This window comes from Erpetoichthys calabaricus, chromosome 9, assembly GCF_900747795.2.
Source record: "Erpetoichthys calabaricus chromosome 9, fErpCal1.3, whole genome shotgun sequence".
Lineage (NCBI taxonomy): Eukaryota > Metazoa > Chordata > Cladistia > Polypteriformes > Polypteridae > Erpetoichthys > Erpetoichthys calabaricus.
In genome coordinates, this window is record NC_041402.2 from 187,684,247 (window position 1) to 187,710,571 (window position 26,325).

General features: G+C 46.0%; 1 protein-coding gene across 2 annotated transcripts in view; it reads left to right on the top strand.

Moving 5' to 3' along the window:
• Positions 1-26,325, top strand: part of adamts13 (ADAM metallopeptidase with thrombospondin type 1 motif, 13) — a 570,965-nt gene that overhangs the window by 5,809 nt on the left and 538,831 nt on the right. For both annotated transcript variants that reach the window (XR_007935899.1, XM_051932281.1), the window contains exons 4-13: positions 1,172-1,255; positions 3,807-3,931; positions 4,431-4,577; positions 4,702-4,836; positions 6,929-7,079; positions 7,810-7,914; positions 7,998-8,149; positions 11,789-11,852; positions 19,014-19,140; positions 21,022-21,170. Coding sequence is in view for 1 of the 2 variants with exons in the window: in XM_051932281.1 (XP_051788241.1) it covers positions 1,172-1,255; positions 3,807-3,931; positions 4,431-4,577; positions 4,702-4,836; positions 6,929-7,079; positions 7,810-7,914; positions 7,998-8,149; positions 11,789-11,852; positions 19,014-19,140; positions 21,022-21,170 (1,239 nt within the window). In the remaining variant the exon portion in view is untranslated. The remainder of the gene's footprint in view (positions 1-1,171; positions 1,256-3,806; positions 3,932-4,430; positions 4,578-4,701; positions 4,837-6,928; positions 7,080-7,809; positions 7,915-7,997; positions 8,150-11,788; positions 11,853-19,013; positions 19,141-21,021; positions 21,171-26,325) is intronic.

Consider the following 26,325-nt stretch of genomic DNA (forward strand, 5'->3'; position numbering starts at 1 on the left):
AAGCTGGTGGATCTGTGGTCCACTCAGGCTACTTGGACACAAGCCACAGGTTGATCACTTCTGATGCTGGGTCACCAAGGAGATGGTGTCTGATGTTGAGAGACCCAAAAGATCTGATGACCCCAGGAAACTTCACTGATGATGTGTCCAAGTTGGACTGCAAGGTGTGTGCTAAATCAGAATCACGTCAGAGGTCAGCCATTTGCACTGCTTATCTGTCAGCCCACCAATCCTATTCTTCATTCATTTATCTGTCCATCTATCCCTCCTCCATCCATCAGTTTATCAACCCATTCCTCAAATCTATTTATCCATCCATTTTTTATATAGTGCCTTTCATATCTATCTATCTATGCAATGTTATGATCCTGCCGACTATACTAAAATTTCTATCTATCTATCTATCTATCTATCTATCTATCTATCTATCTATCTATCTATCTATCTATCTATCTATCTATCTATCTATCTATCTATCTATCTATCTATCTATCTATCTATCCATCTATCTATCTATCTTTTATCTATCATATAGTGCCTTATCATATCTATCTATCTATCTATGTATCTATCTATCTATCTATCTATCTATCTATCTATCTATCTATCTATCTATCTATCTATCTATCTATCTATCTATCTATCTATCTATCTATCTATCTTTGTAATGAGATCCTGCCGACAATACTAAAATTTCTATTTAGCCCACCTTGCCCCTCTTGCTGCCAGCATCTCTTTCAGTATTGAAGTCCTGACTGTAGCTGTGGTTATGCAGAATTGGATGGCCTTGGCTGGTCGTCGTCTTCTTCTTCTTCTTCTTCTTCTTACTGTCCTAAGATTTGCAGTCTATTGGTGGGTGCAGTGCTGCCGTGTTCACATGCGCATGACTTCAAATCTGCGCACATGACTAAGTCTTATTAGAAGTTAGCAGCTGATGTCTCCTTCTATCTCTTTTACTTTGACATTTTTTTTGTTGACTGTATGGATATCCTAACAATCAGAAAGTCCCGAAGCCTCAACTGTCCCCAGGATGAGAATTTGCTGACTTTGTGGTCTTCATCGAGTCTAGTTTATGTGAAATGCATTGTTGGGCTAGTTTAACAATTCCGCATATTGTTGTTTTTTAAATCATAGTAAAGACTGCTTGATTGTTTGCTGTGTTCTCCAACAGGCGTCTGAGCTGCTGAGGGACGCGTCACTTGGAGCCAGCCTCCGGGTCCATCTGATACGCATGCTGATTCTGAGTGAGCCGCAGGTGAGCACAACTCTGCTATTGTTTTCTTCCTTCTTTCCTTTTCTCTTCCACTCATTTTGATTGCTATTTCTGTGTAAGTTTTTAGATGTTTAGACTCCACACTTTCAAATTAGTTCAGCTAATGGTAGTGGGATTTAAGTTCATCAGTCTGTTCTTTCATTGCCGGTTTTAACTACTGGTGGATACCTGTGCCACGAGAGTGCGATCTTTAAGAATTGCAGTCATTTAAACCAAAAAATCAAACCCATAGCCCATGTCTGAGAATGTCATGAACATCCAAAGAGCACAAAAGCCCCCAAAAACACGAAAGCCAGACCTGCACTTCACACAGCTCTGAAACCAAAAGAGTCGGCCTCCCGTTGTAATCATATAAGGAATCACATAAATAGGTGATGGTCAAAAAAATAAACTGATTTCAAAAACAAAACAACAAATGACGTCTTACTCAGAAGGGAGCCTTCAACAGACAAACTGGTTATCAGAGCTGTGACCCAGAAAGGGTGGGCTCAGGGGAGCGGAAACTGGACATGATGTCAGAGGTGGAAGGACAGTCACTCGTCCATTCTGCAGAGTGTGGCATTAGGCAACAGCACCACCTTCTGGTTCAGAGTGCAACCACCATTATATGAGCCCTGAGATTGTTTCCCAAATGCGTCTTTGTGACATTCTCTGTCTATTTGCTGTAAGAATGAAAACAAACACAAATAAAGTGTTGGGGCACCATGACAATTGCCAATGCTTCTCTTTCCACAGCCTGGTTGATCCTGCCGACTACGCCACTGTAAGAATGAAAACAAACACAGCTAAAGTGTTGGGGCACTGTGGTGAATGTGTCCCTCTGTCACTGCTTCTACAGAGAGACAAAGAGATAAACACATTAGGCAATAGCGCCACCCGCTGGTTAGGAGTGTAATTAAATCAATATGAGCCTTTAAGTTGTTGCCAAGTGCACACATATGACACTATCTATCTATCTATCTATCTATCTATCTATCTATCTATCTATCTATCTATCTATCTATCTATCTATCTATCTATCTATCTATCTATCTATCTATCTATCTATCGTGGAATGTAGCAACCCGGACACAGGCAGGCAGGCAGACATGTTTAAGTCCATCACCACACGTTTATTCACAATCCTAATATATACAAGTTAATAAGTGCACCAACCACAATCCCAAAGTCCAGGCTTCCTTCATCCACCTCATCTCTTCTCACACACTATATACACGGGCCTCTCTTCGCCCACCTCCTTCTCCAACCTCGTCTGCCTTCTCACCCAACTCCAGCCTTGATTGCAGGGAGGCGGCCCCTTAAATAGGCAGCTGAGTGCCGACCACACCCAGCTACCTGTGACAATATCTATCTAGCTATCTATCTATATATCTATCTATCTATCTATCTATCTATCTATCTATCTATCTATCTATCTATCTATCTATCTATCTATCTATCTATCTATCTATCTATCTATCTTTCTATCTATCTATCTATCTATCTATCTATCTATCTATCTATCTATCTATTGTAGCAGTAGAGGCTTTTGCCCACCTCTTGAACCCTCAGGTACCACTCCAACCACGATGTAAAAGCACAAGACTCTTTTATTTTCTTCTTCTTGTACTGTGCACAAAGCACCCTCCACTCCACACTACTCATATAAATATAACAATTCTCTCACACAAACCAATCCTCCTCGTCCAGACACTTAGCCCTCCTACCTCCCAGCTCAAGCAAAGTGTCTGTGCTTTCCCATAGTCCTTTTATACACCCTGACCCGGAGGTGTTCCTGCCCAACAGTCCACAGTTCCTTATTCCTTCCAGGTTAGGGTAAACAGTCCTTTTCTCCAACCTGGAAGCACGTCATCTCTCATGCTCACGTGACCAGGACGTACTTCCAGGTTATAGGGCACACATAAGTCCACGGTCTTCCCGACAGCGACTCCCAGTGGTCCCCAAAGTATCCAGCAGGGCTGTGTATAAAAACTACATAGTCCATGAGGCCCTGCTGGAACTCGGGGCACGTCCACGCTGCTGGGAGAACTCCTCCTGGTGGCCTGGGGGTGAGGGCCGGAATAGGAAGCCGGCAATCCACCACACTATCTATCTATTATATAGTGCCTTTCACTCTATCTATCTATCTATCTATCTATCTATCTATCTATCTATCTATCTATCTATCTATCTATCTATCTATCTATCTATCTATCTATCTATCTATCTATCTATCTATTATATAGTGCCTTTTCTATTTATCTATCTATAGCAGCTTATTGCCTGCAGAGACCCACAGTTAGGGAAATGCTTAAAAATAAAAAAAAAATCCTCTAAAGGTAATGTGGAGAACATGTAAAAACACCTCTGTCACAGGGAAACTAATGTAAGTTTATTTCATATATAAATATTTATTAAAGTATTCTAAAAGGATTGTACAAAAACAAAGGCAGGCACAAAATAAAAAAAAACCAAATAAGTTTGCCCCTAAAGCAGTTGTGCTCACAGTCCAAATGGTGACAGGAGAATCTCATGGTTTATTTTCAATTCCCAGGTGGACATCCAGATATCCACCAACATCACATCCTCCTTGATCAGCGTGTGCCAGTGGAGCAGCCGACAGAACCCGGGCAACGACTCTGACCCGCTGCATGCCGACTTAGTCCTTTACATCACCAGGTAATGAAGTGCTGTCATGAAGCAGCAAGACCGTTTTGGAGGAGCGTCCGTGTTCATTTGACTTTGGCTTTCACCAGACTATCAGCGGAGTGCTGTGTGTGTTTGAATTTCCCATAAGACATTGAAGACATGCTGTACTGCATCAGCTTCTATCCACTGTGGTTACTGCGTAATGTTCAAATTGCCCTACATTTTTATTTACCCTCATATATACTGTAAATATAAAAACAAATACCTGCAAATACACAATTTATGTTAATATCCGCTTTGCATTTATTTCTACAAACAGGCAATCATATTGGGGGCTGGTAAAGGCTGTGCTGCTGCCGCCATTTAAACTCTTTCTTCTTTTTCATCTTACATCTTCATAAATGACAGCCTGCTTGATTCAGCTGCTGGTGATCTCTGCTCATCCCAAATGCACAGAACTGTAAAAAGATCAGACATTGACGGCTGCTTCTGCAACTAACAATGGTGATGAGGGGTTTGTGCTTTTCAGGTTTGACCTCGAGCTTCCTGATGGGAACAAGCAAGTGCGCGGTGTCACACAGCTGGGTGGCGCTTGTTCCCATCGCTGGAGTTGTGTCATCACTGAGGACACTGGCTTTGACCTGGGTGTTACTATCGCACATGAGATTGGACACAGGTACATCATAACACACATCCTCTTATGCACTGTAGGACATCTACCTCCATGTTGTCCTCCCTGTTAAAAGCGTTATTACATCCAAACTGTGGAAAACTAGTGCTCTCTTCTGATTGGTTCACAGCTTTGGGATCAATCATGATGGCATTGGCAATGAATGCAACACTGGGGGCTTCATCATGGCTTCAGAAGGAGGCTACAACAGTGTGGATCTCAGCTGGTCTCAGTGCAGCCGAGACCAGTTCCTCGTCTTCCTCAGGTGAAATAAAGTGGGCCTGCTTTTCTGTACCTTAAAATCAAATACTGTAGGTGTGAAAGGTGTTTCGAAAATTCAAGCTATTGTTATTGCTATTGTTTGCTTCTGTTAGAAGTTGACTGGGCCTCCATCTCCAATCTTTCCTTCCACCCGTTTTTGCACTTGGGCCCGCCTCTTTGTGTCCCTGACTCCACCTGCTATTTACTCCTGGCCCCTCCTATCTATGTCTGGAGCGCCATCTCCAATTTTTCCTTTTAATTTCTATTTGCTCCTGGCCCCTCCTCTCTGCCTCTAGGCTCCACCTCCAATCTTTCCTTTGATTTCTATTTGTCTCAGGCCCATCCATTTTGCCTCTGGGGCTTCCCCTCCAATCTTTTCTTCTGACTGTTTTTTGCCCCTGGGCCCACCTCTTGGTATGTTGGATTCTACCTCTAATCTCCTTTCTGCTTCTGGGGCTCCACCTCCAATCTTTTATTCTGATTGTTTTTTTTTTTTTGTACCTGGCCCCTCCTCTCAGTGTCTGGAGCTCCACCTCCAATCTTTCCTTTTTATCTTCTATTTCCTTCTATCCCCTCCTCTCTGCCTCTGAGGCGCCACCTCCTATCTTTTCATATGACTATTTTTTGACCTGGGGCCCACCTCTTTGTGTTTTGGACTCCTCCTCTAATCATTCCTTTGCATGTTATTTGTCTCTGACTCCTCCTCCCTGCCTATGCGGCACCCCGCCAATGTTTCTTTTTAATTCCTATTTGTCTCTGGCTCCTCCTCTCTGACTCTGAGGCTCCACCTCCAATCTTTTCTTCTGACAGTTTTACTTTTGCACCTGGCCCCTCCTCTCAGTGTCTGGGGCTCCACCTCCAATCTTTTATTCTGATTGTTTTTTTTTTTTTTTGCACCTGGCCCCTCCTCTCAGTGTCTGAAGCTCCACCTCCAATCTTTCCTTTTTATCTTCTATCCCCTCCTCTCTGCCTCTGAGGCACCACCTCCTATCTTTTCATATGACTATTTTTTGACCTGGGGCCCACCTCTTTGTGTTTTGGACTCCTCCTCTAATTGTTCCTTTGCATGTTATTTGTCTCTGACTCCTCCTCAGGCCTATGGGGCACCCCGCCAATGTTTCATTTTAATTCCCATTTGTCTCTGGCTCCTCCTCTCTGACTCTGTGGCTAAACCTCCAATCTTTTCTTCTGACAGTTTTACTTTTGCACCTGGCCCCTCCTCTCAGTGTCTGGCGCTCCACCTCCAATCTTTCCTTTAAACTCCTATTTGCTCCTAGCCCCTCCTCCTTGCCTATAGGGCTCCACCTCCAATGTTACTTTTTAATTCCTATTTGTCTCTGACTCCTCTTCTCTGACTCTGGAGCTCCACCTCCAATCTTTCCTTTTAACTCCTATTTGCTCTTAGCCCCTCCTCCCTACCTATGTGGCGCCACCTCCAATGTTTCTTTTTAATTCCTATTTGTCTCTGGCTCCTCCTCTCTGACTCTGAGGCTCCACCTCCAATCTTTTCTTCTGACAGTTTTACTTTTGCACCTGGCCCCTCCTCTCAGTGTCTGGAGCTCCACCTCCAATCTTTCCTTTAAACTCCTATTTGCTCCTAGCCCCTCCTCCTTGCCTATAGGGCTCCACCTCCAATGTTACTTTTTAATTCCTATTTGTCTCTGACTCCTCTTCTCTGACTCTGAGGCTCCACCTCCAATCTTTTCTTCTGACTGTCTTTTGCCACTGGGCCCACCTCTTTGTGTTTCGGACTCCTCCTCTAATCGTTCCATTGCCTTTTATTTGTCTCTTGCCCCTCCTCTCTGTGGTGCTGCTGCTGTAAATCGTTGGAATGACGTGGATTTCATCTGGCATCGACTGTGGCCCATTTACAATGCCACCGCAGCCCACTGCCTTAGATTAATAAGCCATACTGTCTTGGGAGTTAAAAAGGGGGTTGCCATATTCGGCCAATTAAGATATCTTCTTGTAAGACTGGGAATTGATAAAGACTGACATTGAACTATAGGACTTGTCATAGGAGCCTTTTTCAACTGATATGACACACCCTGAGTTTTCATTACTTGAGTTTCTTTTCTCTGCATCCTTTCTTTCAGTCAGGGGAAGGCGAATTGCCTGAGTGACCTGCCGGATCTTGAAGGCAGCCTTCCTGGATGGAAACCGGGTTTATATTACGGTGCAGATGACCAGTGCAAAATTGCCTTTGGCAGAGGAGCCCGTGCCTGCACATTCCAGCGGACTGACATTGTGAGTTTGTCCACGTTGGTGCCAGATTTGCAGTATGAAGTGTCAAAACTGCTGTAGTTTTGATAGAGCGCCCCCTTCAGGCCTGTCATGGTAAAGTGTGTGCAAGTCAGGTTGTGGTATAGGTAGGATGGTGTCCTCCTTCTTTCTTCTGAAACTGCACTCAGGCTCCACATGTCAGGAGGGCCAGGGGCTGACTGTTCACCACAATGTCTCAAAGATGAACTTTGTCCATGTCTCCTTGACCATTTGTTCTCCTTGACAAACGAGGTTTCCATTCACTGGATGTTTTCCACGGCAACTGCACTTTTTGTAGCCTTAGTGACAGACTGAGCAGGTGACAGTGCTGATCAGCACGGGTCTCAAGAACTTGAGGAATGACTCCATCTGGTCCTGTAGCCTTTTCTGTGTGTCGCTTCCTCAGTTGTCTCCTCACAGTGTTTGGCAGCCCGTACTGATGGTCAGAGGTGGGCTCATCATTGGTGGTACCAGTTACTGATTATTACAGCCCCTCAATATCATCTCCATTGGACTTGCACATTTTCCAGTCAGTGCAATTTAAATAGATGTACCTTTTGGAGCCTGCCACGTACCCCATGTGATGTGCTGACATGTCGATCCCAAAGAGAACTCCACATGTTACTCTGAATGTCTTCTGACAGTACCGGCGTCCATCTTCTGTGCCATTCCTCCACTCTCCTTCCTGTCTTATGGTTCCACTTCTCTCCACCAGGATGTCTGCAGGGTGCTCTCTTGCCATACCAACCCCAGCGACCACAGTAGCTGTACTCGTATGCTCATCCCCTTGCTAGATGGGACCGAGTGCGGGCCCAATAAGGTGAGCGGCCTCGTTCGTTTTCCTAATTTGTGATGCGACGATGAATCAAGTCACATTAACGGCTTGTCTCTGTCACTCCACAGTGGTGTCTGAAAGGTCGCTGTGTCTCCCCACAAGAGGTTCGCTCTTTGCTTCCAGTCAACGGTGCCTGGTCCGGTTGGACGGCGTTCTCTCTGTGCTCACGCACTTGTGGCGGTGGGGTCACGTTCAGAAGGCGGCAGTGCAATAATCCCAGGTAAGCTGAAATAGACGGGGGGCACTCCCACCTGGGAGTGGTAAGGGTCCTTATTCAGATTAGTTCAGATGTGACAAGCTGACAGCTCGAATGCAACTCAACTTCACAAATCACTCCTTATATAATGACATACTGCATGAGCGAGCTTGAGGTACCATTAGCAATAATGGGGCTTGTGTCAGTAGTGGGATTTAAACTCACTCACTATGGGCACTATATGGCATTAGTGGCAAGTGTGCCCATAGTCGCTGGCTCAAAAACCCACAAAGGCAATGTCGTTTCTCAAATTAGCTGGTAGGTCAATCCCAATTTTTGGTCGGCAGGCTCAGAATTTGTTGAAGTGGACAGAGAATGTGGCACTAGAGGTGACGTGTTGTCCTTATCCTTCTAAGCTGGCCTTCTCCGGCACACATAGAAAGACATTCAGCACGCTTTTTCTTTTCTTTGTGAGGCCAGATGTGGTTAACTGTGTGTGAAGGATACCGGGGACATCAGCGTACCCCAAATCCCAACATGCAATACACACAGTGAGTCCCGAAAGGTTTAATAAATTCACCTCCACAAAGTAACACAAGCACAAAGACAGGTTGTCTCTCTCCACCAAATGCAATTCCTCTCACCACCGCACTGCCCTCCTCCAGTCCTCCCAGCTCCGACTCACCTGGACAAGAGAGTGCGGTTCCTTATTATTAAGGACCCAGGAGTACTTCTGGTGCCAGGGTCACTGCCCGATGGAAGTACAGTAGAGTCTCGCTTATCCAACATTCCGTATTATCAGACGTTCCACCACAAAAAAAACAAAACAAAACAAAAAAAAACGCATCAATCGGCATCAAGAACTGCAAGTTGGTTTTGTTGCTAAGTTCATTTTTTCAGTTAAATTTTTCTGTTGTTTTGTTGTAAAACATGATTACAATGGATTATGTGGCTGGCCCTCTCTGGCGTGCGTGTCTCTCACGCGCGTGTGTGTGTGTGTGTGTGTGTGTGCGTGTGCGCACGTGTGTCTCTCTCGTGCGCGTGTGTTTGTGCGTGCGTCTCTCGTTCGTGCGTGCGTGCGTGCAAGCGTCTCTCTCGTGCGTGCATGTGTGTGTTTGCGTGCGTGCATGCATGCGTCTCTCTCACGTGTGTCTCTCACGCGTGCGTGTGTGTGTGTTCGTGCGTCTCTCGTGCGTGCGTCTCTCGCGCGTGTGTGTGTGCGTGTGCGTGCGTACGTGCGTGTGTGTGTGTGTGTGCGTGTCTCTCTCTCTCTCTCTCTCTCGCGTGTGTGTGTGTGTGTGTGTGTGCATGGGCCTCTCTCGCGTGTGTGCGTGTGTGTGTGTGTGTGCGTGTCTCTCTCTCTCTCTCTCTCGCGTGTGTGTGTGTGTCTCTCTCTCTCTCTCTCTCTCTCTCGTGCGTGTTCATGTGTCTGTCTCGCGTGTGTGTGTGCGTGTGTCTCTCTTTCTCTCGTGCGTGTGCGTGTGTCTCTCTCGCGCGCTCGTGTGTGTGTGTGTGTGCATGGGCCTCTCTCGCGTGTGTGCGTGTGTGTGTGTGTGTGTGCGTGTCTCTCTCTCTCTCTCTCTCTCTCTCTCTCTCTCTCTCTCTCTCTCTCTCTCGCGTGTGTGTGTGTGTGTCTCTCTCTCTCTCTCTTTCTCTCGTGCGTGTGCGTGTGTCTCTCTCGCGCGCTCGTGTGTGTGTGTGCGCGCCTCTCTCGCGTGTGTGTGTGCGTGTGTCTCTCTCTCTCTTGCGCGTGCGCGTGTCTGTCTGTGTCTCTCTCTAACGCTGCACAGGGAGAGACTGAACACGTGCGGAAATCATCGGCGCGCACAAACCGAAAGGGAAACTGGCTTGTTCGTATACCGAGTGTGTGGTTGTGCACAGAGGCAAAAGTTTGGCGAACTTTTTGGTCATAACCCGATTTGTACGTGTTCAGAGATGGTCGTGAACTGAGGTTCCACTGTATTAGACTTGTAATGTGTACAATTATAACATAGTTTGACGTTTAATAGGCTTTTTCTTAACACCTCCCATTATCCGACATTTTCGCTTATCCGATGTTCTGCCGGCCTGTTTATGTCGGATAAGCGAGACTCTACTGTACTTTCGGGTGATACAGAAGTCCTGCATCTCCCAACAGTGCCCCCTTGTGGCACCCATGGTCGCCAGCAGGGCTGTATTGCTGGACTACATCTCCCAGCATTTCCTTTTGGTTCCCAAATGGGTGCCCATATGCAGGGCTGCTGCCATCTCCTGTTCTGGGGGAATAAAAAGTCCCCAGCAATATCTTCCACTTCCAGTGGGCTGTCCGTCCATCTCCTCCGGCCATCACTTCCGGGTCTGGCTCCTTCTTTTCTGTTGGTTGGGATGCCCATCTGCCTATTTGGAGCCTTCCACCATCCTTTTATCTGGTGTGGATGCCCGTCCAACCCATGTGCAATAGAAGGGAAGACCATCATTAGAGTAGAGCTGGGAAGAAAGCTATGAGGACGCAGCAGAATGGAAAACCAATTGATGGCAGCAGCTGGTAAGTGACTGCAAGGACAGGGGATGGCAAACCTGGCTGCTTCCAGTGGAGGTGGGCTGTATGGAGTCTACTGACCAGGATAGGACTACGAGGCCGGAACAGAAGATCAGCAGTAACATTTTGAATGTTGGTGAGCAGCGCCATATTGAAATATTCACGTTGACTGTTGACAGAGCTCCCTGGAAACGTTCATCGCGTGACATCTTCAGATTGACCCTATAAATGCGCCTTTACGCATCCGTGTTTGGATAAATAAAAGACATTGAGTGCAATTCTCGGTGTCTATTGATCTCGTTTTTCTGACTTTCTCCTCGTCTTACGGTTCTGAGTCTCGTGTACGTTTCTGGCTTGGCGAAAGATTGGATTGACTTTTTTGGTTCAGACCCCTGGGCGTAATTCTTTTTGATCACGTTACGTCTTCTGATCCTTCAATTGAAATTCCTTCTGCTGTAGAAGAACAGAATTTACTTTATTGCTGCAATCACTCAATATATAAAGACAAATTATTGAAGTTTAAAATTAACGTAATGCTTATTAAATTAGAAGAAAATTTAAACAGATGTCAATGACTGGATGACTAATCTTAGAACGCTAACTGTAGCTTAGCAATAACGTCACTTTCTCACGGTCACATTGTGTCAGCAGTGGGATTTTGTGACTCACGACCTCAGGGTTTGAAGTCTTCTGTGAGCCCTCGGGTGATGCCAATATTGTATACAGAGAAGCACTCAGCTAGTTACATTGTCCTTCTGATACGCCCGATTAACTGACGACAAGATGACGGACGGCCATTGTCTCACGAGATTTCCCAGAGCACAGCTACTTGAAGATAGAATCGTTGTTTATGCAAGTGATAGTATTAATGGTCAAAGTTCAGCATTTTAACACATTCCTGTTCATCATGGCACCTGAGAGTGTTCAATTTTGGTCTGACATGCAAGCCAGAATGGAGTGGACATTACAGTGGACTCTGCACATATGACAATACGATGACTTGGCGCGGCCTCATCCAGGATGGAATACACGGAGGCTCACTGTCTGGAAATCAACACGGTGACAAAGGTGACAACCTGGACACATGTAGGGTGCTGTCACCTGCTTTGGTTTATTAACCTAAACGTTGCCTACTTTACTTCTAGGCCGGCATTTGGTGGGCACAAATGTGAAGGAAAACACCTGGAGGCCAAGCTCTGTAACCGGCAGGTGAGTCCAGAAATCCTTCTGTTGAGTTGTGAAATGTCGCCAGGTGTAGAAAAGGAGCGCAGAAGGGACAGCTAAGTGAGCGTAGAAGAGGCATGTGGACTGTCAGATCCTTAAGGGGACAGAGAGACAGAATGTCTGGGATGGGATGATCACCTTTGGGGTAGCGTGTGAGGTTTAACTTAAAAGGGCCAGCAGGGGGCAGACTTTCCAGCTCTCACTTTCATTGATCTTTACTTTTAAGTCTCGAATGTCTTCTCCATTGCTGTGGGCTGGACCCCTTCACTTTGTGCACACTTTACTGTGCTGATTAAATTTTAAATGTTTGGTGTGTGGGTGTGTTTGTGTGTGTCCTGCGGTGGGTTGGCACCCTGCCCGGGATTGGTTCCTGCCTTGCGCCCTGTGTTGGCTGGGATTGGCTCCAGCAGACCCCCGTGACCCTGTAGTTAGGATATAGCGGGTTGGATAATGGATGGATGGATGGATGTCTTCTCCAAGGTCTAAGCTTTAAATCAGTTCAAGAAGTGGAGGGTTGAAACAACTGCTTTGTTGTACAATTAATAATTCAGACTGTCAAGTCCTATGCGCCAAAGAAGGTGCTTTATAATTTACATATATAAAACAGAATGTCTGCCTGCCTGTCAGTTCTGTCTGTTCCCTATACAATCCTACACCCTTGGATGGATCTGGACCAAATTTTTCATAGTTGTTCTCTAGGACCAAATGAACAAGACAGACTACTTTGGAATCCAAAGTTTCAGCCCTTGGACTACCAGTGGTTTTTTTTTTCTTTTCTCTGTGTATACTGTTTGTACACCAGTGCCACCTGCTGGCATAGAGCAAGTATGCCAATCCGACACTCTTTGACCGATCTGAACCAAAGTTTGCATAGTTGCTCTCTGGAGCCATACAGACAAGACAGAATACATTGGAACAAAATTGTTTCCACTGGGGGTCCCAGTGTTTTGTTTGTTTTTTTTCCTGGGTGCTACAATTTTCACACCAGTGCCACCTGCTGGCTCAGAACAAGTATTACACTCCTACACCCTTTGACTGATCTGGACCAAATTTTGCATAGTTGTTCTCTAGTTGCTGTGTAGGTTCATACAGATAGGATATAATGCCTTGGAAACCAAAATTTCAAACATGGAGGTCCCAGTGTTTGTTTGTTTCCCCCAAAGTGCTATAATTTGCACACCAGCACCACCTGCTGCCTCAGAGCAAGTATTACAATCCTATACACTTTGACCGATCAGAACCAAAGTTTGCATAGTTGCTCTCCAGGACTATACAGATAAGATAGAATACATTAGAACCCAAATTGTTTCCCCTGGGGGTCCCAGTGTGTTTTTTTTTTCCTGGGTACTACACTTTTCACACCAGTGCCACCTGCTGCCTCAGAGTAAGTATTACAATCCTACACCCTTTGACGAATCTGGACCAAATTTTGCATAGTTGTTCTCTAGGACAATACAGACAATATAGACTACTTTGGAACTCAAACTGTCAACTCTGAGGCTTCCAGTGGGTTTTTTTTTCTCCGTGACACTGTTTGCGCACCAGTGCCACCTGCTGGCTTAGTGCCAATATGACACTCTTTGATCTGAACCAAAGTTTTCATAGTTGCTCTCTAGGTCCATACAGACAAGATATACTCCTTTGCAACCCAACATTTCAACCCTGGGGGTCCTGGTGGGGGGTTTTCCCCCAAAGTGCTATAATTTGCACACCAGTGCCACCTGCTGGCTTAGTGCCAATCCGACACTCTTTGTCTGATCTGAACCAAAGTTTGCATAGTTGCTCTCTGGAACCATACAGACAAGACAGAATACATTGGAACTCAAATTGTTTTCCCTGGTGGTCCCAGTGTGTTTTTTTTTTCCTGGGTGCTACACTTTTCACACCAGTGCCACCTGCTGGCTCAGAACAAGTATTACACTCCTACACCCTTTGACTGAACTGGACCACATTTTGCATAGTTGTTCTCCAGTTGCTGTGTAGGACCACATAGATAGGATATACTGCCTTGGAACCCAAAATTTCAACCATGGTGGTCCCAGTGTTTTTTTGTTTCCCCAAAACTGCTATAATTTGCACACCAGCACCACCTGCTGCCTCAGAGCAAGTATTACAATCCTATACACTTTGGTCGATCTGAACCAAATCTTACATAGTTGCTGTCTAGGGTCATATGGATAAACTGCTTTGGAACCCACAATTTTTCTCCTGGCACAGGGAGACATTTTAAGCTCCACAAAGACAACTGAGTGTGACAAACAATAATAATCTCTCTATATGAAATGTGAATGTCTCTCTGTCTGTATGTTCCTTATACAATTCTGCCCCCTTTGACTAATCTGGACCAAATTTTGCTCTCTAAGAGTACTTAATGACCTGGTAGACTACTTTGGAACACACAATTTCGACCCTGGGGGTCCCAGTGTTTTGTTTTTCTTTCCTCTGTGATACAGTTTGCACACGAGTGCCACCTACTGGCTCAGAGCAAGTATTACAATCCTACAATCCCACAATCCTTGTGGATTTGTGACCAACGGTTCACCACAGAGAAAATCTTTGAACTCTATTTCACTATATTAACCCTATGAGTGGTGCGCCTCCTGGTCCCCACTGTCTCCCACAGCGTCGGCACAACTCTCTACCTGTCCACAGTGCAAATCCCACCGTTGTCACCAATTTCTTTTAGTCTGAAGGTTTGCTCTGGGGTGAGTTGTCGGCAGCCAAGTCGTGATCTCTTGGTTCAGAGGCGAGCACTTTGTGGAGTGAGCGAAATGGCGCACCTCCTCGTGACATCAGCTGATCTGTGTGTGTGTGTGTATGTGTGGGTGTCAGCCTCCGCCATCTCACATAGTGTGGCCACTAAACATGCAGTGAAAGTCGAGGAGACCTGGGCTACACTGGCCGTCCAACCCGATGACACAATCTTTCCATCTGATGATTTCAAAGCTTTCGGTATCAGATGACTTTTCATGAACAGCTTGTCACCAAATGCCACATCCAGACACCAAGAAGAGAACCAGAATAGAGGAGGGTTAATGATAGTTTATAAATATCATAATACTTAAATAGATGACTAACAAACAGAGTTGCAGTAAGCTCAGCTTATCAGCAGCTCTAGTCAGGGTATGCTGGACTAAAGTTGTGACTCTTCAGCTGGAGACTGACGGGCCATCTTGTTATATTAGCAGGCAGGTCACTCCACAGCTACGGGGTCCTGTAACTAACAGCTCGACCTCCCACTTATTTTATTAATCCTTGGAATTTTAAACAGGCCGCCATCTTGAGAGCTCAATGTGTGTTCAGGTTTTTAAGTAATGATAAAAAAAACAGCATCTCCGCCATTTAAGGTTTCCAACTAGCGCCAAATCATCTGCATGGCAAACCCATTCTGATGTGTTTCCTCAAGGCTTCGAACACCACAGTAAAGAGAAGCAGACTCATGATGGACCCTCGATGAACTCCTACCTTGGCATCAGAATAGTCGCTATACCCCACATTGGTACTGACTCTCCTTTTAGCACCCACATACATGGTCATCACTGGTTGCACTAACCATTCCTCAATGCCAGATTCTCTCAAAGCCCACGAGACCACCTCATGAGCTACTGAATCAAAAGCCTTCTCATGGTTGACAAATGCCCACCAGAGGTCTTTATCTTTCTCTCAGAGTTAAAAAAGGAAGCTTTCTGGAACAAGCCATGGAAGTTGTTGAGTATGTGTTTGAGATGAAATTGTGACAAAAAGTGAGAAATCGACAAGATACAGCTCGGTTTTTGGCCAGGTGTAGGTTATATGGATTTCATACTGTGGCACGCAGCTGGCATCCATGCCCAGCCGGGACGCCCCTGCACTGTATCTTCAGGGGGAGCAGCCCTGGACGGTGCAATATCTCCCCCTGGACGCTAGATGGCCGCCCCTCTGGGTTTAGAGAGGTGGTGTGGGCTCCCACAGGGCTCCACAGGAGTTGGAATTGGATGCAGCCTTGTTGGGTCCCGCAGGCACCGCCAGGAGGTGCTGTAGCTGGGACTCCTGGGGCCCTGTGGGCCACTAATGCACCACACCTGGAAGTGCAGCTGGAACAAGCCAATCAAGCACCGGGAACACTTCCAGGTGAATTATAAAAGGGGCCAGCAGCCACCAGTCGGGGGCCAGAGTCAGGAGATGGAGGACGAAGCTAGACGGGAGGAGTGGTGGTACCAGAGGAGTGTTTGTCTTGTCTTGAGTGCTTTGGGACTGTGTATTGCCTGTGGGGTTCACGGGGAAGACGTGCCCCACAGGTGAAGAAAAATAAAAGTCTTTGTGCTTTTACACGTGCCTCCGTGTGAGTCTGTGTCAGGTCGGCACACACAATTTGATGCAGGTTCCAGCCGAAATGGACTGACCGGAATCCTGCCGACTACGCCAGTGTAGTAAAAAGGAGCTATATTGCGCCCGACCCGACACAGACTCAGACCCGTCCCAGCTACAGCACCTCCTGGTGGTGCCTGCGGGACCCAACAGGGCTGCATCCAACTCCTGTGGAGCCCTGTGGGAGCCCGAGGCACCTCTCCAACAGAGGGGGGGCGGCCATCTAGCGTCCAGGGGGAGGTATTGCACCGTCCAGGGCTGCTCCCCCTGAAGATACAGTGCAAGGGCGTCCTGGCTGGGCATGGACGCCAGCCACATGCCACAATACTTAAGAGAGATTATTATTATTTGTATCATTATTATACTTTCTAATTTCTGTGTTTTGCACGTTTTACAGTAGAAAGATCAGATTTAATATGTGATTTTTCAAGGCAAAAAAATGCAATGCTTTTTACATGTTTTTCGGAGAAAAAAATGGTAACGCTAAGGAGGTTAAGGCTTACCCCGGCTGAACAGCAAAATGGCCTTTAAATGTGACGGTGATTAAAGGAAGATTTTAAAATCAGCCCTAAGCTTAACTGGGAGCCATTGTAAGGACTCAAGGACAGGGGTTATGTGTTCCTACTTTCTGTTTTTTGTAATAATTTAGTCTTTTGAACAGACTTCAAGCTGCTTAACTCTTTTAGGGCTAATTTTTTTTTTGTTTCTTTTCTCCCAGGGCTGAATATTTTTCCAAAAACTAACATTTTTTAAAAAAGAACACAAAGCAATTGTTTAACATATCAAATCAACAAAAAATATTTACTTTTGACAAATGTTACTGTCTTGCATGTTGTATGACCCTGCATACTCTATGATTTCACATACATATCACATACATTTTACACAGCAAAGTTTGATCTCGCTCAAAGCAGCCAATTTCAGTCATTGCCACATTGCACTCCTTACAATACGTGTTGCTTTGGTGCCTACTTTTCAATTGTCTGTTGCTGCACTTTCTCACATATATTGTTAGTGTGTACTGTAGAGAGACAAGTCACCCATTTGCCATCGTGCCATGCCACTGCCACCAAGTTTTCTGCCTGCATGAAAACCGTTTTGTCACCTCTTTTCATCTTCTGAAACTTTATGAACTTTATGTATGGCATTATAGCCTGGCTCACCCCATGGGATTTGCTTCTGTTTATTACAGAAGTGAATAAAACTTTGCAGCAGCACGTACCTAAGCCACCAGGAGACAAAACACGTTTGGACCAATGCTCCCTGAAGTTATATCACCAGTTCTGTCCCATCTCTATTTGTAATGCCACAGAGCGCTTCATCTCGTCTTTCATTGTGGGTTTCCACTTTGAAAAACGAGAATGCGATGCAAACGCAGCCCGCGATTCAAAAAAATCTCTGCCTACCTGTTTGTCTCGTCTGACAGTAGCTGAAAAGCAGCATCAGGAGAGAGCAGCCTGAAGTACAGCAGCTGGTGATCTGTCGTGTCCAACAGCAAGCCATGCCGTCTTGTAAACTCCGGTAGCCATATCGGCTCTCAACGGATCAATGTCTGTGTATTTATCCCATGCGAACCTTGCCGTAGATGCATCGGCTGCGCGAAGGCACTCAACTGGCAGCAGATCCGCTGGCGCAGCATCGGCTGGTGTCTGATCAGCTGATGCCTGCTTCTCACTCTCTTGCTTGATCTCCTGATCACTGCCAATAAAGTCCGATTCTGAGAAATCAAGAGTCCGACTCCGCGATAATGCACAGAACATCGTCTGCCGAGTGTTTTCTTTTCTGCACTTGCTTCGCTGCCTTTTCACATGTCGGTGCCATCTTGCCATTGTTTACATTTCGCAACTCACGCACACGCAATGTTTATTTGCCGAGTCAACGAGTCTAGCATTCCTCCAAGCACAGAGGGAATGCCTGTGATGTGACAGTGAGATTTGTCGCCATTAACAGCTGATTGTCGCCCTCTATCCCTGGATGTCGACTTTTGTCGACATGCGCCTTCAACCCCTCCTGTCGACAAAAGTCGACATCCGCCCTAAAAGAGTTAAAGAGCGATTTGAACAGCCAGTGAATAACACGAGTGTTTTAAAGCCCAGCCCTGCTGGTCCTCTTGAGCCAACTGGCACGCCAAAGGTGATCACCCCGTCCCAGACACCTTAAGTCGATGTCCCATTATGTGACTTCTAGTCAGTGGGAATGTGAAACTGAACGAAGGCCGTTGCTGATCTCACAACTACACAACTAGGTGGACAAATTACACGACGCTGTGATGACTTTCAAATTTCCAAACTTGCTGTTTCTGATGGCTAATAACACGCCACACAACAGAGCTGGTGCTGTGCTTGTAGAGGTATGGAGAGTTCAGTTGTAATCTCTGCCCCGTTTTCTTTCTTTTTTTCCATTCTGTTGTGGTACATAAAACACACGACATCAGACAGATGAGCTTCTCTTGTGTTTGGGAGGTCCAAGACCCCCACTTTTCTCATTGCCCGTCATGGCGTTACATGCTTTGTACTTCCTACTGTGAGCTCATTGGTTGTCAGCTGTCATGCACGCGGAGCCACCCCCCCCAAGACGTAACACAAAATCAAACCTGTTTGAGCCTGTTGTGGACTAGTTGGACTGAGACTCCGCGTGTGTCAAACTACACGACGGGCAGACTGCCTCTGACTCACTAAGGTGACGTAAACAATCGTTGTGCAGTGTGACGTGGCCTTAAGTTCAGTTGGCAGAGGTGCCAAACATGACGGGCCACAGCACACAGACCCACATTTCTCCTTCTCTTCTTTTCCTTTGCAGCCTTGCTTGACAACCCAAGTGGACTTCATGGCGGAGCAGTGTTCCCAGACCAACACGGAGCCACTCTTCCTTACCGCAAGAGTGCCATCTTACCACAAGTGGACTCCTACCCTCGGCTTTGCCACAGGTGATCTGTGAATCCATCTGGGACTGGCCTGTAGTGGGTGGGATATGGTGCAGTGCTGAACTTTTCTGTTAGTGGGCTCTTGTCAAAGGCAGCCTGCTGGTGGTCTGGTCTTCTGGTTTCATTTTGCCTGTTCCTTCTATGTTGATACTGCATTGGCACACTGGCGACCACCACGTGCATGCTGGCAGGTGGCTCATGGCTTTGTCTTCTTACTCTTTATACAGTGCATCCTGAAAGTATTCCCAGCACATCACTTCTTCCACATTTTGTTATGTTACAGCCTTATTCCAAAATGGATTAAATTCATTTTTTTCCTCAGAATTCTACACATAACACCCCATAATGACAACATGAAAAAAGTTTACTTGAGGTTTTTGCAAATTTATTAAAAATAAACAAACTGAGAAATCACATGTACATAAGTATTCACAGCCTCTGCCATGAAGCTCCAAATTGAGCTCAGGTCCATCCTGTTTCCCCTGATCATCCTTGAGATGTTTCTGCAGCTTCATTGGAGTCCACCTGTGGTAAATTCAGTTGACTGGACATGATTTGGAAAGGCACACACCTGTCTATAGAAGGTCCCACAGTTGACAGTTCATGTCAGAGCACAAACCAAGCATGAAGTCAAAGGAATTGTCTGTAGACCTCAGAGACAGGATTGTCTCAAGGCACAAATCTGGGGAAGGTTACAGAAAAATTTCTGCTGCTTTGAAGGTCCCAATGAGCACAGTGGCCTCCATCATCCGTAAGTGGAAGAAGTTCGAAACCACCAGGACTGTTCCTAGAGCTGGCCGGCCATCTAAACTGAGCGATTGGAGGAGAAGGGCCTTAGTCAGGAAGGTGACCAAGAACCCGATGGTCACTCTGTCAGAGCTCCGGAGGTCCTCTATGGAGAGAGGAGAACCTTCCAGAAGGACAACCATCTCTGCAGCAATCCACCAATCAACCCTGTATGGTAGACTGGCCAGACGGAAGCCACTCCTTAGTAAAAGGCACATGGCAGCCCACCTGGAGTTTGACAAAAGGCACCTGAAGGACTCTCAGACCATGAGAAAGAAAATTCTCTGGTCTGATGAGACAAAGATTGAACTCTTTGGTGTGAATGCCAGGCGTCACGTTTGGAGGAAACCAGGCACCGCTCATCACCAGGCCAATACCATCCCTACAGTGAAGCATGGTGGTGGCAGCATCATGCTGTGGGGATGGGAGACTAGTCAGGATAAAGGGAAAGATGACTGCAGCAATGTACAGAGACATCCTGGATGAAAACCTGCTCCAGAGCGCTCTTGACCTCAGACTGGGGCGACGGTTCATCTTTCAGCAGGACAACGACCCTAAGCACACAGCCAAGATATCAAAGGAGTGGCTTCAGGACAACTCTGTGAATGTCCTTGAGTGGCCCAGCCAGAGTCCAGACTTGAATCCGATTGAACATCTCTGGAGAGACCTTAAAATGGCTCTGCACCGACGCTTCCCATCCAACCTGATGGAGCTTGAGAGGTGCTGCAAAGAGGAATGGGCCAAACTGGCCAAGGATAGGTGTGCCAAGCTTGTGGCATCATATTCAAAAAGACTTGAGGCTGGAATTGCTGCCAAAGGGGCATCGACAAAGTATTGAGCAAAGGCTGTGAATACTTATGGACATGGGATTTCTCAGTTTTTGTATTTTTAATAAATTTGCAAAAACCTCAAGTAAACTTTTTTCACATTGTCATTATGGGGTGTTGTGTGTAGAATTCTGAGGAAAAAAATGAATTGAATCCATTTTGGAATAAGGCTGTAACATAACAAAATGTGCAAAAAGTGATGCGCTGTGAATACTTTCCGGATGCACTGTATTTGCTACCATCTCTTCTCGCTCTCTTCTTGTTCCTCCAGGTGACGCTCAGTGCAAATTCCTGTGTCGCTCCGAGGGGAAGAACTTCATGATGAGCCGGGGGAGCCAGTTTATCGATGGGACGCGGTGTGAGCTGGGGAGCCCAACACTCAGGGCACCGGTTGGCATCTGTGTGGCAGGAGAGTGCAGGGTGAGTGGGGAAAAAAAAAACTAGGTGGGGGGAATGTGTGGAGTTCACATTAAGGAATATCTCTGAAATAAATAAATAAATCAGCCACAACATTAAAGTGACCTAACATTGTGTGGGTTCCCCTCGTGCCACCAAAACAGCTCTGACCTGTTGAGGCATGGACTCCACAAGAGCTCTGAAGTGGTCCCGGCCCCAAGACATTAGCAGCAGACCCTTTAACTCCTGTATATTATGAAGGGGGGAGGGGGGCACCATTGGATTGGACTTGTTGTTCCAGCACATTCCACAGATGTTCGATCAGATTGAGATCGGGGGAATTTGGTGGCCAAGTCCACACCTTGGACTGTTTGCCATGTTCTTCAAACCATTCCTGAACAATTTTTGCTGTGTGGCGGGGCCCATTATCCCACTGATAGGAGGCCACTGCCATCAGGGAGTACCATTTGCACGACGGAGTGCACGTGGTCTGCACACAATCTTTAGTTAAGTGGTATTTGTCACAAAGTCACATCTGTATGAATGCCAGGACCTAATGTTTCACCAGCAGAACATCATACTACCTCCACCAGCTATGTTTCACCATGGTGCATCCTGCTGCCATCTCTCCCTCAGGTAAATGATGCCCACTGAACTGGCCGTCTGCGTGATCTAAAAGAAAATGTCAGACCGGGTCACCTTCTTCCATTGCTCCATGGTCTGCATCTCAAGCTCACGTGCCCACTGTAGGCGATGGACAGGGGTCAGCATGGGCACTCTGACCAGTCTGTGGCTGCACAGCAGGCTGCGTGGCCATGTGTGTTCAGATGCATTTCTCTTATGGCCATCATTAAGAAGCTCTTCTGTGGGATTGCACCAGACAAGCTAGCCGACGCTCCCCACTCGCATCATTGAGACTCGAGCTTCCATGACTCTGTCACCATACAGTGGGGCAAAAAAGTATTTAGTCAGCCACCAATTGTGCAAGTTCTCCCACTTAAAAAGATGAGAGAGGCCTGTAATTTTCATCACAGGTAAACCTCAACTATGAGAGACAAAGTGAGAAAAAAAATCCAGAAAATCACATTGTCTGATTTTTAAAGAATTTATTTGCAAATTATGGTGGAAAATAAGTATTTGGTCACCTACAAACAAGCAAGATTTCTGGCTCTCACAGACCTATAACTTCTTCTGTAAGAGGCTCCTCTGTCCTCCACTCGTCACCTGTATTAATGGCACCTGTTTGAACTCATTATCAATATAAAAGACACCTGTCCACAACCTCAAACAGTCACACTCCAAACTCCACTATGGCCAAGACCAAAGAGCTGTCAAAGGACACCAGAAACAAAATTGTAGACCTGCACCAGGCTGGGAAGACTGAATCTGCAATAGGTAAGCAGCTTGGTGTGAAGAAATCAACTGTGGGAGCAATTATTAGAAAATGGAAGACCTACAAGACCACTGATAATCTCCCACGACCTGGGGCTCCACGCAAGATCTCACCCCGTGGGTTCAAAATGATCACAAGAGCGGTGAGCAAAAATCCCAGAACCACACGGGGGGACCTAGTGAATGACCTGCAGAGAGCTGGGACCAAAATAACAAAGGCTACCATCAGTAACACACTACGCCGCCAGGGACTCAAATCCTGCAGTGCCAGACGTGTCCCCCTGCTTAAGCCAGTACGTGTGCAGGCCCGTCTGAAGTTTGCTAGAGAGCATTTGGATGATCCAGAAGAGGACTGGGAGAATGTCATATGGTCAGATGAAACCAAAATAGAACTTTTTGTTAAAAACTCTACTCGTCGTGTTTGGAGGAGAAAGAATGCTGAGTTGCATCCAAAGAACACCATACCTACTGTAAAGCATGGGGGTGGACACATCACGCTTTGGGGCTGTTTTTCTGCAAAGGGACCAGGACGACTGATCCGTGTAAAGGAAAGAATGAATGGGGCCATGTATCGTCAGATTTTGAGTGAAAACCTCCTTCCATCAGCAAGGGCATTGAAGATGAAACGTGGCTGGGTCTTTCAGCATGACAATGATCCCAAACACACCGCCCGGGTAACGAAGGAGTGGCTTCGTAAGAAGCATTTCAAGGTCCTGGAGTGGCCTAGCCAGTCTCCAGATCTCAACCCCATAGAAAATCTTTGGAGGGAGTTGAAAGTCCGTGTGGCCCAGCGACAGCCCCAAAACATCACTGCTCTAGAGGAGATCTGCATGAAGGAATGGGCCAGAATACCAGCAACAGTGTGTGAAAACCTTGTGAAGACTTACAGAAAACGTTTGACCTCTGTCATTGCCAACAAAGGGTATATAACAAAGTATTGAGATGAACTTTTGTTATTGACCAAATACTTTTTTTCCACCATAATTTGCAAATAAATTCTTCAAAAATCAGACAATGTGATTTTCTGGATTCTTTTTCTCATTTCGTCTCTCATAGTTGAGGTGTACCTGTGATGAAAATTACAGGCCTCACTCATCTTTTTAAGTGGGACAACTTGCACAATTGGTGGCTGACTAAATACTTTTTTGCCCCACTGTATACTGGTTACCCTTTATTAATGGATGTAAGGAACACTCAGTGCCCATACAAAGTGTTGGGGTGCCAGCCGGGTTGCCCCCCCCTTTAATCATTTGTTAAACAGGCACTCGATGGCACAGTCATAAACATAAATCACCTCAATGGCAAAGCGGTTCATTATTACACTTGAGAGTGAGTGAGAATCATGGAGGTCCATCCTCTTTAGCATTTGGGTCCAAAGGAGATGCCGAGATTTGGGGGTGTCTCCCTTTCTGGAAGGGGCTCGGTCAATTGCCCTACACTCACGGGGCGTCTTCTCTGCGCCGAGGAAGAGAAAAAGAGACGAGCCCATTAGTGGTGGCGCCCCCTTCAGGGTATTACAAACCTTAAGGTGTCCTGCAGACGCACATGTGTGTCACCTTCTTTAGACCACTTTCAGTAGGTACTACTCCCTGCATACTAGGACCATCCATCAAGACCTGCCATGTTGGAGATGCTCTGACCCCGTCGTCTGGCCATCACAATGTGGACCTTGTTGACGTTGGCCAGATCCTTACGCTTGCCCGTTTTTTCTCCATCCCAACACGTCACCTTCATGAACTGGCAGATCACTTACTGCCTAATGTGTTGCACCCCTGTGACAGGCGCCACTGTAATAAGTTCTTCAGTGTTATTCATGTCACCTGGCAGTGCTTTTAGTGTTGTGGCTGATTGGTGCATAGATACGTACATGTGACAAAGATGTGTCAATAAATCAATCAAAAGCCAATGACACAAGAGCATAACTTAATTAAATGTTTCAATATTTATGGTCAGGTGCATTGGTGATCCTATTTATGCAGCACATCTCACGAGGCCCTCTGTTTGACTTTGGCACAACTCGATCCAAGAAGTAAAGATGTGGGGGGCACCACTGGGATTCATAAAATTTTATAAATATATATATATATATACTGTAATGAGGGTGGCATGGTGGCGCAGTGGTAGTGCTGCTGCCTCACAGTAAGGAGACCTGGGTTCGCTTCCCGGGTCCTAGTTTGCATGTTCTCACCGTGTCTGTGTGGGTTTCCTCCCACAGTCCAAAGACATGCAGGTTAGGTGCATTGGCGATCCTAGTGTGTGCTTGGTGTGTGTGTGTGCCCTGTGGTGGGCTGGCACCCTGCCCGGTGTTTGTTCCTGCCTTGTGCCCTGTGCTGGCTGGGATTGGCTCCAGCAGACCCTGTGTTAGGATACAGCGCGTTGGAAGATGACTGACTGACTGACTTGACTATTTATGGTTTTCATTGCTTATTTAGTTTCTGCATTTCTTTATTTCAGTGACACATCATGCGTACAACATCAACAACTGTCACTTTCACCTGATGTCTTGTCTTGGTAGAGTCCTCTGTTGCTCCCCGTTCCCCTTTTGTATTCTTTATTGTGTAGACTACCAGAACGCCTCAGATCCCATCCAGGGTGTCGAACTCCGGTCCTGGAGGGCCGCAGTGGCTGCAGGTTTTCATTCTAACCATCTCCTTAATTAGTGATCAGTTTTTGCTGCTAATGAACTTCTTTTGCCTTTTGTTTTAATTGACGTGACTCAGACCCCTTAGTTGTTTCTTTGTCCTTAACCCCTTGTAGACGATTGTCGCAAAATTGCTTCAAACCGCTTCTGGTCTGAATGCAGCCGAGGTGGCATATGTATCCCACCAATACCAGTTGATGCGTTTTCGATACGTACCAAGGATCGTATTGGAAGCACTGGTCACACCATCTTGCAGTCGTAGTGGAAACTACATCCGCCTGATGGAAGTGAAGTGTTGGCGTGGCCATGCACATGGGTTTTGGCTACTAATTTCAAGAAATTGTCCAAATTTGAGGAAACTTGTGCTAAGATAAAAATACGTACCCACTTATTGTTTGCTTGTGTGCTATATTCAAATGAACAATCTCCACTTAATTTCAACAGAATGTAACTGCAGACTGCAGAACCTATGAGGTCATCATGTAACACCCATCACATTAAGACTATGATTAGCATTAGGGTTCCATTACACTACGGTTAAGATTAGGGTTGTAGGTGGGTTATCTGAGTCAAAGGGTGCTTTTGTGACTGACATTGTGGGCATTACCTGACCTATGTCATAGGTATTGCAGGCTGCTGCTAGACCCTTCTCCTTAATTTAGCATCTGCTTGACAGCAAAAACACACATTTCTTTTTTTATATAATTGTAAATAAATTTAGGCAACAAGGGGTTAATTAGCAGCCAAACAATAATGAGTCACAAAACAAGCAGCCACATGACCAGCTCCCCTGTGCCCATCACACAATAGCTGAAAATAAAGAAGGTGAAGGTCTCAGTAAAACAGACAATCAACAGTTCTGGAGATGTCTGCTGTGGCAGAATGAGAGCAGCAACAAGTCATGGAATTAAATGAAGAGTTCAATTAACAGCAAGAATCGGCTTCTCATTAAGAAACCGGTTGGAGTGAAATTGGTTGGAGTTTGAATCCCCAGTTTAACTGATAATCTGTTGGCTCGTTTCACGTCTAATTTCTGTTTGGCTGTCATTTAATGAAGAAAAGAATCAATTCAGGGAACTGAATCCTTAAAAACAGGGCTAAAGAAAAGAAGTTAATTAGCAGTGAAAACTGGTCACTTATTATGGA